A 13,018-nucleotide genomic window follows, 5' to 3' on the forward strand; every position below is an offset into this window, starting at 1 on the left:
GGGGTTCTTATTGCCATGGCTGGTATATTACTGAAGGGTTTCAAATATTTTCTTCTTACCTTTTCTAGTAAAAAACATGCTAACACTCGTCAAGATGCTTCCAGAGCTGCAAATAGGGCAGGATAATTCGGCTTTTATTCAGAGGACCAAAATCTAGAGGGTACTGATAGCATTTGCAGTTCTTCAACAGCACAGAGGGGGAAACTGCTTAACAAATTATATTTGTTAGAATGGGAAGCTATGAGATAACTTAATTCCTCCTCTTATCAGCTACAACTCAGCTAAGCTCCTCCCTGACACACTTCTACTATTCCCCATAGTGGTCAAATGAATTAAAAGCCAATTTCATGTCACTTGTCTGAGGCACAAAAATTCTAGTTATAGTTCTGGATGTTTCCTACAGTCTCTAAAAGGAAGGTATGTATCATGAAGTGCTATTACTTCAGTGAGAGGTACTTTAGAAAAACTTAGTCCTCTTTAAAACCTTCCAGAGGAAAAATGTGCTAAGTCAGAAGGAACAGAGGTTGCTGGTTATATGTTATGTCAATATGTCCTCACATGGAAAGCAACATATACTTTGGGAATTTTTTCAAAACCAGCCATTACACTTTAGTTTTTATTTTTCAGTTTGGTTTGGAAGTTATTGAGATTTATAAAAACAAAACTTTGCTCCTTTTTTGAATCAGCAATTTTATTTCACTAAATCACAATTTTAGCAAGTATTATATGAAGTAAGATAATAAACTGTATATATTCCTTTTGCACTCCCTCACCAAAAACATTCTTCCCTTACTGAAGAAAATTTTGCATAATATCATATTTTTATACGTTTCAGGTTTTACTTGTGCTCTGCAGAAGGAAATTCTGTACCAAGGAAAACTGTTTATATCAGAAAACTGGATTTGTTTCTATTCCAAAGTCTTTGGCAAAGACACCAAGGTTAGTATGTAATTGGAGGAGAAATAACAAGCCTCTTGCAATTAAAAAAATAACATATTTAAATGTTATCACTGATAAACTGAACATCTGGAAGATTTATAAGGAGCTCTTTTTTTATCCTTACCTTTTTATACCTCATTTTCACGGGTTCTTTATATTAGATTGCTGTTGCCATATAGCTCATGATTTTGTCCCTCTTTCTCCTGAAGTTATTTGCTATAACTTGGAAAGGGGAGCTTGGGCTTCATGGATCAACATCTCTTCCTAGATACTGTCTCTTCTCTAGGTTTTTGTGACAGTGCTTTCTCCAGGTTAATCTCCTACCCATCTGTTTGATCCTTCTTTGTCTCCTTTGATGATCTTCATCCATATCACTCTCACTAATCGTGGGTGTCACCCAAGGCTCTATCCTGTACTCTCTTCTCTTTTCTGTCTGTATTACATCATTTAATGATCTCATCAGCTTTTATTGATTTGATTATTATCTATATGCAAATGACTCCCAGCTCTATGTATCCAGCTCTAATCTTTCTCCAGAATCTCCTAACTTTCGGACAATTTAAATTGGATATCCTACAGCCATCTTGGATTCAACTTGTCCAAAAGAGAAATTATCTTTCTCCTCAATCATCCAATCTTCCCAACTTTCCAATTGTTGTCTAGGGCACCCCCATCCTCCCAACCGTCCAAGTTCACAATATCAGTGTCATCCTTAGCTTCCCACTTGTACTCACTCCATATTTTAAATCTGTGGCCGAGTCTTATCATTTCTACCTTCACAATATCTCTCACAATAGGTCCCCTCCTCTCCACTTATATAGCCTTGTGTAGACTCTTATGCCTGGACTATCACAATAGCTTTCTGATTGGTCTGCCTGCCTCAAGCCTCTTCCCATTCCAATTCATGCTCCTTGGTTGCCACAATGATTTTCCTAAAGCTCAGGTCTGACTGTGTCTCATTAACACTGTTAATTCCCATATCAGATATAAATCTTCTGACTGGCATTTAAAAGTCATTCACAACCTGACCTTTTTCTACCTTTCCAATCTTTCTACACTTTACTTACCTTTGTGCATTCTACAATCCAGCTATATTGGCCTCCTTCCTGTTCCTCACCCATGACTTTCTATCTCTTAATTCCACGCCTTTGCAATTGTCTATTTCCCATGTCGAGAATGCTTGCCCTCTTCTCTTTCACCTGTTAGCTTCTCTGGCTTCCTTGAAGACTCGAATCAAATCCACTTTCAGCAATAGACTTATTCTAGTAAATTTCTTTTGAGATTAAATTTCATCTACCTGGGGCAGCTAGGTGGTACAGTGGATAGAGCACCGACCCTGGAGTCAGGAGGACCTGAGTTCAAATCCAGCCTCAGACACATAACACTCACTAGCTGTGTGATCCTGGGCAAGTCACTTAACCCCAATTGCCTCACCAAAAAGCAAAAAAATAAAAATAAAAATAATTTCATCTACCCTTTATGCACTTTGGATGTGCATAGTTACTTACATATTGTCTCCCCCATTCGAATGTGAGTTCATTGAGGACAGGCACTGTGTTTTTGCCTTTATTGTATCCTCAAGGCTTGGCATAATGACTGGCACATAGTAAGTACTTAATAAATATTCATTGACTATTGAACCAGGACACTGAAATTTAGTAGGTGGTGACAGAGCCTGTAATTCATAAGTGAAGAAACAATTGATAGAAGAACCTAGTAACTAAGAATAATTATTTAAAATAGGAAGTTACCAGACAGCCTTATTTTTTCCTGTGGTTGTACTTTAAGTGAGCAGCAAAGAAACCAATTTAAAGTCTATTGCATTATTCAAGCCAAGAGATGACAATGGCCTAAAATAGAATAGCAGTTATGTAAATGGCGAGAATGGTATGTATACAGGAGGAAAAGTAGAGGTATAAACTATAAGATTTGATAACAGATTGAATACGTGTCGTGAGAGTGAGGAGTGGAGGGTGGCACCTAGGTTTGTGAGCCTTAATGACTAAGAGGATGGTGGTACCCTTGACAGAATAGGGAAGCTGGGAAGAGGGGATGGTTTGGGGGCTAAGCTTCAGTTATCTACTGGACAAAAGCCAGTAGATGATGAAGAACTGGAGCTCCAGTAAGAGACTAGAGCTAGATATATAGATATCTAGGAATCATTTGCACAGAAGCGATCATTGAATTGATGGGAGTTGATGTGCTTATCAAGTGATACAGTACAGAGCAAAGTTTCTTAATCTAGATACTTTAAATTTCTTGGGTATTTTTTACATTTTCAATATATTTCAATATTCAGTATTCAAATATAATTAGTTTCTTTTGTAGCCCTATACATTTTATTTTGTGCATTTAAAAATATTATTCTACAATGGGATCCATAGGTTCCACGAGATTGCCAAAAGAATACACAATCCAGAAAAGTTTAACAATCCTCAGTATAGAGGGTAAAAAGAAAAGGTCCTAGGTCAGACCCTTGGTGAACACCTATATTGGATGTAACACAGATGAAACTCCAACAAAAAAGGTTTGAGAACTACTGCTCAGACAGGTGGGAAAATTAAGAAAAAGCAGTGTCATGAAAATTTAGACAGTACCCAGGAGAAGCTAACAAATCATGTTAAAAAGTGCAGAGAGGTCTAAAACGATGATTGGTAACACCCCATTGGATTTAGCAATTTAAAGATCTTTGGTTATTTTGCAGAGAATAGATTCAGTTGAATGATGAGGTCAGAAGCCAGTTTTCAGAGGGTTGGGAAGAGAGTGAGAAAAGAGAAAGTAGAGGTACAAATTGTGGGTGGTTTTTTTTTCAAGAAGTTTAGCTACCAAGGGGAGGAGAGATATTGGATGATAGCTAGTGGAGAGGGTGAGATCAAGTGACTTGATCAATATCAAGTGATCAAGATCAAGATTTTTTAACATTCATTTTTTAAATTTTGAATTCCAAATTTCTTCTCTCCCTCATATACCTCTCCCACCCATTGAGAAGGCAACAATATGACATTCATGCTATACATGAAGTCATGCAAAACATATTTCCATATTATCCATGTTGCCGAAAAAAAAAAAAGTAAGAAAATAAAGTGGGGGAAAATGTGCTTTAACCTGTACTCAGACCTCATTAGTTCTCTATTTGAAGGTGGGTAGCATTTTTCATCATGAGTCTTTTGGCATGCTCTTGGATCATCATATTATCAGAGTATTTAAGTCTTTCACAGTTGATTACCATTATCCATATTGCTGTTACTGTGTACAATGTTCTTCTGGTTCTGCTCACTTCAGGTTGCATCAGTTTTCATATCACTTGTGTATTCATACAAGTCTTCCCAGGTTTTTCTGAAACCATCCCTTTCATCATGTCTTAGAGCACAATATTTTTCCATTATGATCATATGCTATGATTTGTTCAGTCATTTCCCAGTTGATTGGAATTTCCAATTGTTTGCCGCCACAAAAAGAATTGCATATATGTGTGTGCATACACACACACACACACACACACACACACACACACACACAAAGGTTCTTTTTCCTTTTTCTTTGACCTCTTTGGGCTATCGACCTAGTAATGGCATTGCTGGGTCAAGTGGTATGTACCCTTTGGGCATAGTTCCAAATAGTTCTTTGAAATGGTTGGACCAATTCACAACTATCCCAATAATGCATAAATGTCCCTATTTTTCCATGTTCTCTGTAGCATTTGTCATTTTCCTTTTCTGTCATGTTAGCCAATTTTATAGGTGTGAGGTGATACTTCAGAGTTGTTTTGATTTACATTTTTCTAATCAATAGTGGTTTAGAGAATTTTTTCACATGACTATTGAATACTTGTTCCTATCCTTTGACTATCAATTGGGGAATGGCTCTAATTTCTATAAATTTGGCTCATTTCCCTATATATCTGAGAAATAAGACTTTTATCAGAGAAACTCACTGTAAAAACTTTTTTCTGATTTTCCTGCTTTCCTTTTAAATTTGGCATTTTGTTCATGTAAAACCTTTTTAATTTCATGTAATCATCCAGGTATCCATTTTACCTCTTGTGATCCACATTATCTGTTTGCTCATAAACCCTTCTAGCATCCATAGATCTGACAGATTTTTCCATGTTCCCTTAATTTGCATATGTTTATGTTTTGAGCTTATTTTAGTACATAGTGTGAGATGTTGATCTATGCCCAGAATGCTTTCCAGTTTCCCCAGCAGTTTTTGACAAATGGTGAGTTCTTGCTCCCAAAGCTTGAATCTTTGGGTTTCTCAAATACTAGATTACTGTGGTCATTTACTACTATGTATTGTGTATCACTGATCCACCACTCTAATGGTGGAATAGCCAATACCAGATCATATTGATGATTACCACTTTATACTTTGAAACCTGGTACTGCTAGGCCTCCTTCACATTTTTTTCATTAATTCCCTTGATATTTTTTACCTTTTGTTCTTCCAGGTGAATTTTGTTATTGTTTTTTCTAGCTCTATAAAATAATTCTTTATTTGATTGGTATGACACTGAATAAAAAAATTAATTTAAGTAGCATTGTCATTTATTATATTGACTCAGCCTACCCATGAGCAATTAATATTTCTCCAATTGTTTAAATCTGTCTTTAATTGTGTGAAAAGTGTTCTGCAATTGTGTTCATATATTTTCTCTTTGCATCTTGGCAGGTAGGCTCCCAAGTATTTTATACTGTCAGAAGTTATTTTAAATGGAATTTCTCTTTCTATCTCTTCCTGCTGGGCTTTGTTGGTAATACATAGAAATGCTGATGATTTATACAGGATCAAATGACAGAGTTTAAAGGACAGGGGAGACTTGGGGGCGTTTGTAGGCATTAGAAAAGGAACTAACAGATAGGAAGTATTTGAAGATTAAAAAGTGAAGATGATGGTGGAGGAAATCTGCTAGAGAATACAGGAGGGGATGATATAAAGAAGGCATATGTGGGAGTTTTTCTTAGGGGAAAAAAAGGCCACCTCTTCATCTGAAATGGAAGTAAGAAAAAGAAAGGGAGAAGATTTCTATGTTATGTGAGATGAAGGAGAGCTTAAAGAGAGCTCACAGCAAATGGCCTCAGTTTTTCAGGGAAGTATGAAGTGATGTCCTCAGCTGAACAGGTTGTGGGAAAGAATGCTGTAGGAAGCTAATGGAGAACTCAGAAGGTTTAGAACAGCCTCTGAAAAGTACAATGGCAAATTAGTTAAGGAGAAGTAGGGTGATTGCCTTGTTGCAGTTGGGATTAGATAGCACAAATTTGTAATGGACCCAGTCAGCATAGCTTTATTATTTTTTTCTAGTTCCATTCATCAACACAAGAAATAATTGGCTTAAAATTCTTTTTCCTTAGGGTACCTGCACTGTTTAGTTCAGAAATTAAAATGTATTACATAGCAACTTTGACTTGATGGTTTTTGTTGTTTGAAGAAAATGAGTAGTTTTCTTGCATTATTATTCATCTTGGCATCTGTTCTTTATTAATATTTTCTCTCTTTCTCTGCCAGAATGTATCTCAATTGATCACTTCTAGGTACTGAGTTCAATCACTTGTGATTAGCTATGCTTTAGATTCCTTTCATGAAATAGCTAAATATCTTCACATTTGACCACATGTTGTCTTAATATTTTGTTTTTCCAGTCTTTCCTGTCCTTTATGTATACTGGAAATTTTCTTTCATAGCAAATCATTGGTGAATGTGGAATATCACCTAAAATAAATTAGATATTAGAAGCAGAGCTGGAACGGACTTTAAATACCATCTAGTCCAACCCCTTCATTTTAGAGATGAGTTTTCAAAGGGGTCAGAAAAACTCAGTGTTTTGATAAAGATCACACATTTAGTGTACCTTAACTAGTACAAAATGTTTCAGTTTCCACTCTAATGGTCTCTTGACCTGCATATGAATTAATTTCTTGGGGGGAAAAGGTCAAATACTGAAAATCTTTTTCATCTATCATGTAAGCTAACTATTCTAAAATATAAAGATTTAATCTTTCCCCAATTTAGCCTACACCAAAAAGCATAAAACATAGTTATATAGTAAATAGGCAAGTGTGCCCATTGAGGGAAGAAATGTCTGTTAGAGATAATATTGTACATATTGCTCTACCTCTTTATTGAGGCAGCTAGATGGTGCAGTGACTGGTGCACTAGACCTAGAATCAGGAAGACCTGAGTTTAAATCCAATCTCAGATACCTACTAGCTGGGTGACCCTGGACAAGTCACTTAACCTCTGTCTGCCTCAGTTTCCTCAACGATAAAATGTGGATATTAACAGCACCTTTCTCACAGGGTTGTTGTGAGAACCAAATGAAATAATATTTGTAAAGCACTTCACACTGGCACATAGTAGAAACTTAATAAATGCTTGTTCCCTTACCTTAGTGATTAAAAAAAAAAGGATTTGATTTAATCATTCCTTTCCAATTATGTTGGAAGGATACAGTATAGAAAAAGTGGGAGGTTCTTAAATGGAATATGCTTGCACCTACCTAATAACCCCAACTGTATATTATACATTCTTGAACCAGAGAATCATAAAATATTAGAACTACACGGGAGCTCAAACCTCATCTAATATAATGAATTCCATAGAGTGCAATATGAACCATAAAGATTTTATAAATGGTCTCCGAATCCACATGTGAACCTATAAGAAGGCATAGACTGAATAAAATAAGCAAAATGGTCTGAATAATATCTTGCACATATGTATGACTATTTTCCAAAGCATATAGCTATTGTGATTAATAGCAATGATAATGATTAACATTTATTGAGAGCTTTAAAGTTTGCAAAGTACTTTATATATGATATATCATAAAAAATACAAATTCATTTAAAGGTGTTACTGAATCTGGAGAGGTTTTTTATCATAATTTTTTATCACAATAAATAATGTAACTACTCATTCGGTTATTTTCGTAAGAAAAAATTTAATATTAAGGAATCATCATACTTGAAAAGGTTGAAATCACCATTCTAGTGCAACCTAGTTCTTTTACAAAAGAAGAAAATGAGAATGGCTAAACAAGTTGTGGTATATGTCCAGAATAGAAAACTATTCTGCTGTAATGAATGATGAACAAGGAAAGACTTGTACAAAATCATGAGCAGAACCAAGAGAACATCATATACGGCAACAGCAATATTGTTTTAAGAATAACTTTGAGCAACCAAGTGATTCTGACTATTATAAATACCCAAATTAACCACAATGTCCTATGAAGGAAGATGCTATTTGCATCCAGAGAAAGAACTGACTTACACACACACACACACACACACACACACACACAGAGATATATTTGTATCTAATGGTAACAATCTTGGAGGGCAGGGGGAGGATAAAAAAAGGTCACATGATAACTTTGTTGTATATTTAAAATGATTAGTAATAGATCTGCAGTTTCAGGTGCAATTCTCTTTTTTTGTATTCCACTTTGTTATGGAAATGCTTGTTTTATTTCTTAAGTTCAGAATTTAAAAAAAAGAAATGAAAAGAAAAAGAAAGAAAACGAGGCTCAGGGATGTGAGGTAGTATGTCATGACTCCCAGCACTCCTCTTTCCACTACACTCTGTTTGTCATCCTTTATAGTTCACTTTTCTCCATCAAAGCTATAAAACTTATTACTGTACTTAGTTTGGCTTAGATTGTTTATTACCATAATTTTCTTTTTAACTTACAATTATAACATGAAGATTTGAATCCATTTTTGTGGAAACCTGAACTACTATTAATTTAATGATTCCATTACAGATCTGTATTCCAGCCATCTCAGTGACTCTAATAAAGAAAACCAAAACTGCCCTGTTGGTGCCAAATGCTCTGATTATTTCAACAGTCACAGAAAGGGTACGTGCGAGACATATAGAAGATGCCATTTACTTATCTATCTGTTCACTCCCTTCTGACTTAATTCCTAATTCCAGTATTTTAAAACTGTGGTAGATCTCCTTCTTTTATTATCATCATCCAAAACCTGTGGGAATTTCATATGCAAATAACATTGTATAAGGAAGCCCCAAAGTCAAAATTTCTACATGTTAACATGGTGTTGCTACCTTATTACTTAAAAGTCTGGGAGAGGAGAGGAAGAACTAAATATTGTTTCTTGTTTGCACATGCTAAATTTTGGCATTTTTTCATACAACATATTTACATGTTTATTGTTTCAAAATGTTCCAAACCCCTTTTTTCTCCTTTGAAAAATTCTATTTCATAGCCCTTGGTTATTCCTAGGAAATACTACATTCACTAATCACTTTTCTCAAAAACATTCAAATTACCTTGGTGGTTCTTCTGATTATATTTATTTTACATATTATACTTGGAAACAATCGTCCCATTAAAAGCTACTTACATGTGCAACAGAAAAGCCATAAGAGATTTAAGAAGGAAACAGTTTATTATAACTCCTGGAAACATTTTAATAGTAAATCTAGGTTTTAGTGCAATCCTAAAAATTGTTCAATGTCTCTAAAAGCAAATTTTAAAGGGAATCAAATAAAAGTCATCAGATCTCTTCTCAGGTTGTATAACCTTTTTACCTATGGTTCAGAATCTTATTTCTTTTTGTATTGAGAATTACATATAAGGGCTAGGTGCTGGGACGAACTGATCAAAGTTTCTTCATTATTTACGACTTTTGTTGTTCAGTAGTAGGAGAGAGAAAAATGAGATGGGTGTAGGAAGAAAGAAAAGGAAGAATGAGAATAATGGAGTAAAAGAGAATGTCTTTGTGCACATAGTTTAAATGAAGAGAATGCAACATGAGCTTTTCTGAACTACGGACCTTTGCCACTTTTCAGTATTTGTGACAGTTTCGGTTTGTTTGTTTCACAGTACATATTCGTTTCTTTGCTCTCCAGAGACACAACCTACAAATTAATAAAATCAGTATGCAGACACCTAGAAGTAAGTATTGACTTCTGTTGTTTTACAATGTCCCAAACCCCTCTTTTCTCCTTTAAAAAAAAAGTATTTTCTTATCCTTTGGTTATTCATATGAAATCCTGTGTTCAATCACTAATCACTTTTCTCAAAAACTAACAATTTGAGCAGGGAAGAAGGGAGACACAAATCTTGATAAGCTAGGAGTGCTGTCGTTGCTGACTTTTTTGTATGCTGTTTCTAAGTTAGGATTGTAGGTTTAGAGCTGGAAGGGACATCTAATTCAACCTCTTCATTTTACAAATGACAAAACTAAAGTTATAAAAGTTAAGTAACTAGCTCAAGATTATGTAGGTAGTAAGAAGCAGAGCTGGGATTCTGACTTCAATTCCAGCACTTTTTCCAATGTACAGTAGCACAAATGCCTCCTTGTAACCATATGGTATTTTATTTTTATACCAATGATTTTCAGAATACAAGTCTGGGCAACAGCCCCAACCCTTCATCTCCTGAAAATAGTTTCCTAGCTGATCGTCCTTCATCTTTGCCTCTGGTAAGTTTGTATACATCACTGCCTGGGAAGTAACAGAAAGATGTCCAACAAATCTGGCTTTTGAGGGATAGTGAATAAATTGAATAATCAAATGCCTTACATGTAACCAGCCAGCAGTAATATAAGTTTTAAAATTCTATGCTCCAATAAGAAATTTCAGAAAGCGCTCCTTTTCCTTTTACAAAATAAATGACTCACCAGTAGATAGGAGTTTCTATAGCAATAAAGAGGCTGCAGGGACTGTATGTGTACTGACAAAGAGATCCTTCAAGCAGTTCTTGCACTGACGAGTTTCTCCTAGAACCTCCATTTTGAGTAAGGACCCAGATCAGCCATGCTTCAGCTCTGGATTTTGCCACCTTGCTTCAGCTGCCTTCTCCTTTTACTTCTGCAGGCCCCTTCTCCCACTGATGAATTTCTCCCCAAAATCTCCATTTTAAGCCTCCTTCCCATTCCTAAGGATTGTAAGAGGCAGTGGTAAGGAGGGGAGTATATTCTAACTATGAGGGACAGTCTACAAAAAGACTGGGGGGGGGAAGGGTATAGAATGCTGGTTTGGGGAAAAGCAAATAGTCTTATCTGACTAGAATATAGACTACCAAAAGACAAATTAAATGAAATAAGTTTGGCAAAGTAGGTGGGAGCCAAATTTTGCATGTCCTTAAGTGCCAAGCTAGGGAATGTATGTTTTTCTTCAAAGGCAATTGGGAGCCAGATTTTTTGAGAAAAGGAATGTCATGGTCAGACCTGTGCTTTAAGATTATTTTTACAGTTATATGAAGAAAAAACTGAAAGCAAGGAAACCAATTAGGATGCTATTATAATAATCCAATCAAGATGTTATAAGAACCTGAATTGGAATTCTAGCTTTATAATTAGGGAGAAAGGGAAAGATATAAGAAATATTGTAGAGGTATAATGAAGACTTATCAACTTATTGAATATGAAATGGGAAGAGTCAGGAGTGACTCTGAGGTTGCAAGATGAAAGATAGTGGGGAAATTTGGAGGAGAGGCATTTTAGAGAAAAGATACATTGAATATGAGAATATGAGCTAATGAGATTACCAAGACAGAGTGTAGAAAGACACCAGAGCCCAAGACAGAGCCTTGGGAGAATGCCCATGGTTAAAGATGGCTGATGGAGCCTGAGAAGATAAGGTTAGATAGGTAGTAAAGGAATTCATTGTTCAATCATTTTCAGTCATGTCTGACTCTTTTGTGACCCCTTTTGGGGTTTTCTTGGGAGAGAGACTGGAGTGTTTGCTCTTTTTTCTTTTCCAGCTCATTTTTTACAGATGAGGAAACTGTGGCAAGCAGGGTTAAGTAACTTACCCAGAATCACACAGCTAGTAAATGTCTGAAGCTGGGTTTGAACTCAGGTCTTCCTGACTTCAGGTCCAGGGCTCTATCTACTGCACCACCTAGCTGCTTTAGTAAAGGAAGTAGGAGAGATGAATGCTATAGTGGCCAAAAATGGAGAAAGCATGCAGGAGGAAGATGTGTTCAAGTGACAAAAGCCACAGAAAGGATCCAGCAATTAAGAAATCATTGATTTGGAGATCACAGTTTTAGTTGAATCCTGAGGTTGAAAGCCAGACTGCAAGTGGCTGGGAAGTGAGTGGAAAATAAACTGGAGGCAACAAGTTAAGATGACTCTTTACAGGCTTGGCTGTAAAGTGAAAAAGAAATAGAGGATGGTCCTTTGCATAAGAATCCTGTAAAGGTTTTTTAAAGATGGGGTATATCCAGCCCATGTTTTTAAGCTTTTAGGAAGGAACTAGAAGATAAGAAAAGATTACAACAGAGAAAATGATCAAATGAACAAATTCCCAAAGAAAAGAGGAATAGGATTGAATTAACATGATCTGGATGACTGGACAGATAAGGTGATAGACATACAAATAAAAGGGAGGGAAAATAGAATGGGGACTTGGGGGCAGGGTAGATATAAGGGAATAAGAGAAAGAGACTATAGCAAAGAATAAAAATCCCCTTTTAAAAATCAAAAATTTTACAAAATCCCACCCAACTATGACTATAATCATACCACATGTTTTGGTTAAAATAAAAAAGATCAAAATCATAATTCTTGCTGAACATATGGATTCAAGGACTCTTTGCAATAACTCACTACCCCTCTAGGAGCCCTTGGATTACAGGATAGGAAGCATTGGCCTGGATAATAGATATTCTTTGAAAGTTTATTATATTCCCAAAACAAGGGATCTTGGATCTTTCATATGCCACTACTTACCCTAAATTACATGAGGACTAAAAAAAAAGACCAGAGTTATCATTATAATTCCTTGGTGCAATAATACAGGAACAATTTCCACATAACTTGAGGGAACCAGTAGCATATGAAAAATCCCTGAAATTTCCCCTTTTAATTTTCAGTAATTCCATAAAAAATATTAATTTAAAATGCCAGAAATCAATGACACTACTTCATTCTCTCTTGATTAGAGCTTCCTTGGAGAAAGTTAAGTCTCAGGCCATTTTTTTTTCTGATTGACTTTACCTGAAAAGGACATATTAAAATGATACGTTGCTTTTAAGAGGCTAGCTAATCCCCATTTTTTTCCCTCTTCTACTCCCTTTTATGTTATAATTTCACTACCCACT

General features: G+C 35.7%; 1 protein-coding gene across 3 annotated transcripts in view; it reads left to right on the forward strand.

The window, feature by feature from the left end:
- The window catches only part of GRAMD2B (GRAM domain containing 2B), an 88,902-nt gene that overhangs the window by 67,695 nt on the left and 8,189 nt on the right, over positions 1–13,018 (forward strand). For all 3 annotated transcript variants that reach the window (XM_021009670.2, XM_021009680.2, XM_078153097.1), the window contains exons 5-8: positions 836–939; positions 8,705–8,800; positions 9,791–9,862; positions 10,311–10,391. In XM_021009670.2, coding sequence (XP_020865329.1) covers positions 836–939; positions 8,705–8,800; positions 9,791–9,862; positions 10,311–10,391 — 353 coding nt within the window. The remainder of the gene's footprint in view (positions 1–835; positions 940–8,704; positions 8,801–9,790; positions 9,863–10,310; positions 10,392–13,018) is intronic.

The sequence above is a fragment of the Phascolarctos cinereus genome, unplaced genomic scaffold (genome assembly GCF_003287225.1).
Source record: "Phascolarctos cinereus isolate Bilbo 61053 unplaced genomic scaffold, phaCin_HiC Scaffold_4;HRSCAF=312, whole genome shotgun sequence".
NCBI lineage: Eukaryota > Metazoa > Chordata > Mammalia > Diprotodontia > Phascolarctidae > Phascolarctos > Phascolarctos cinereus.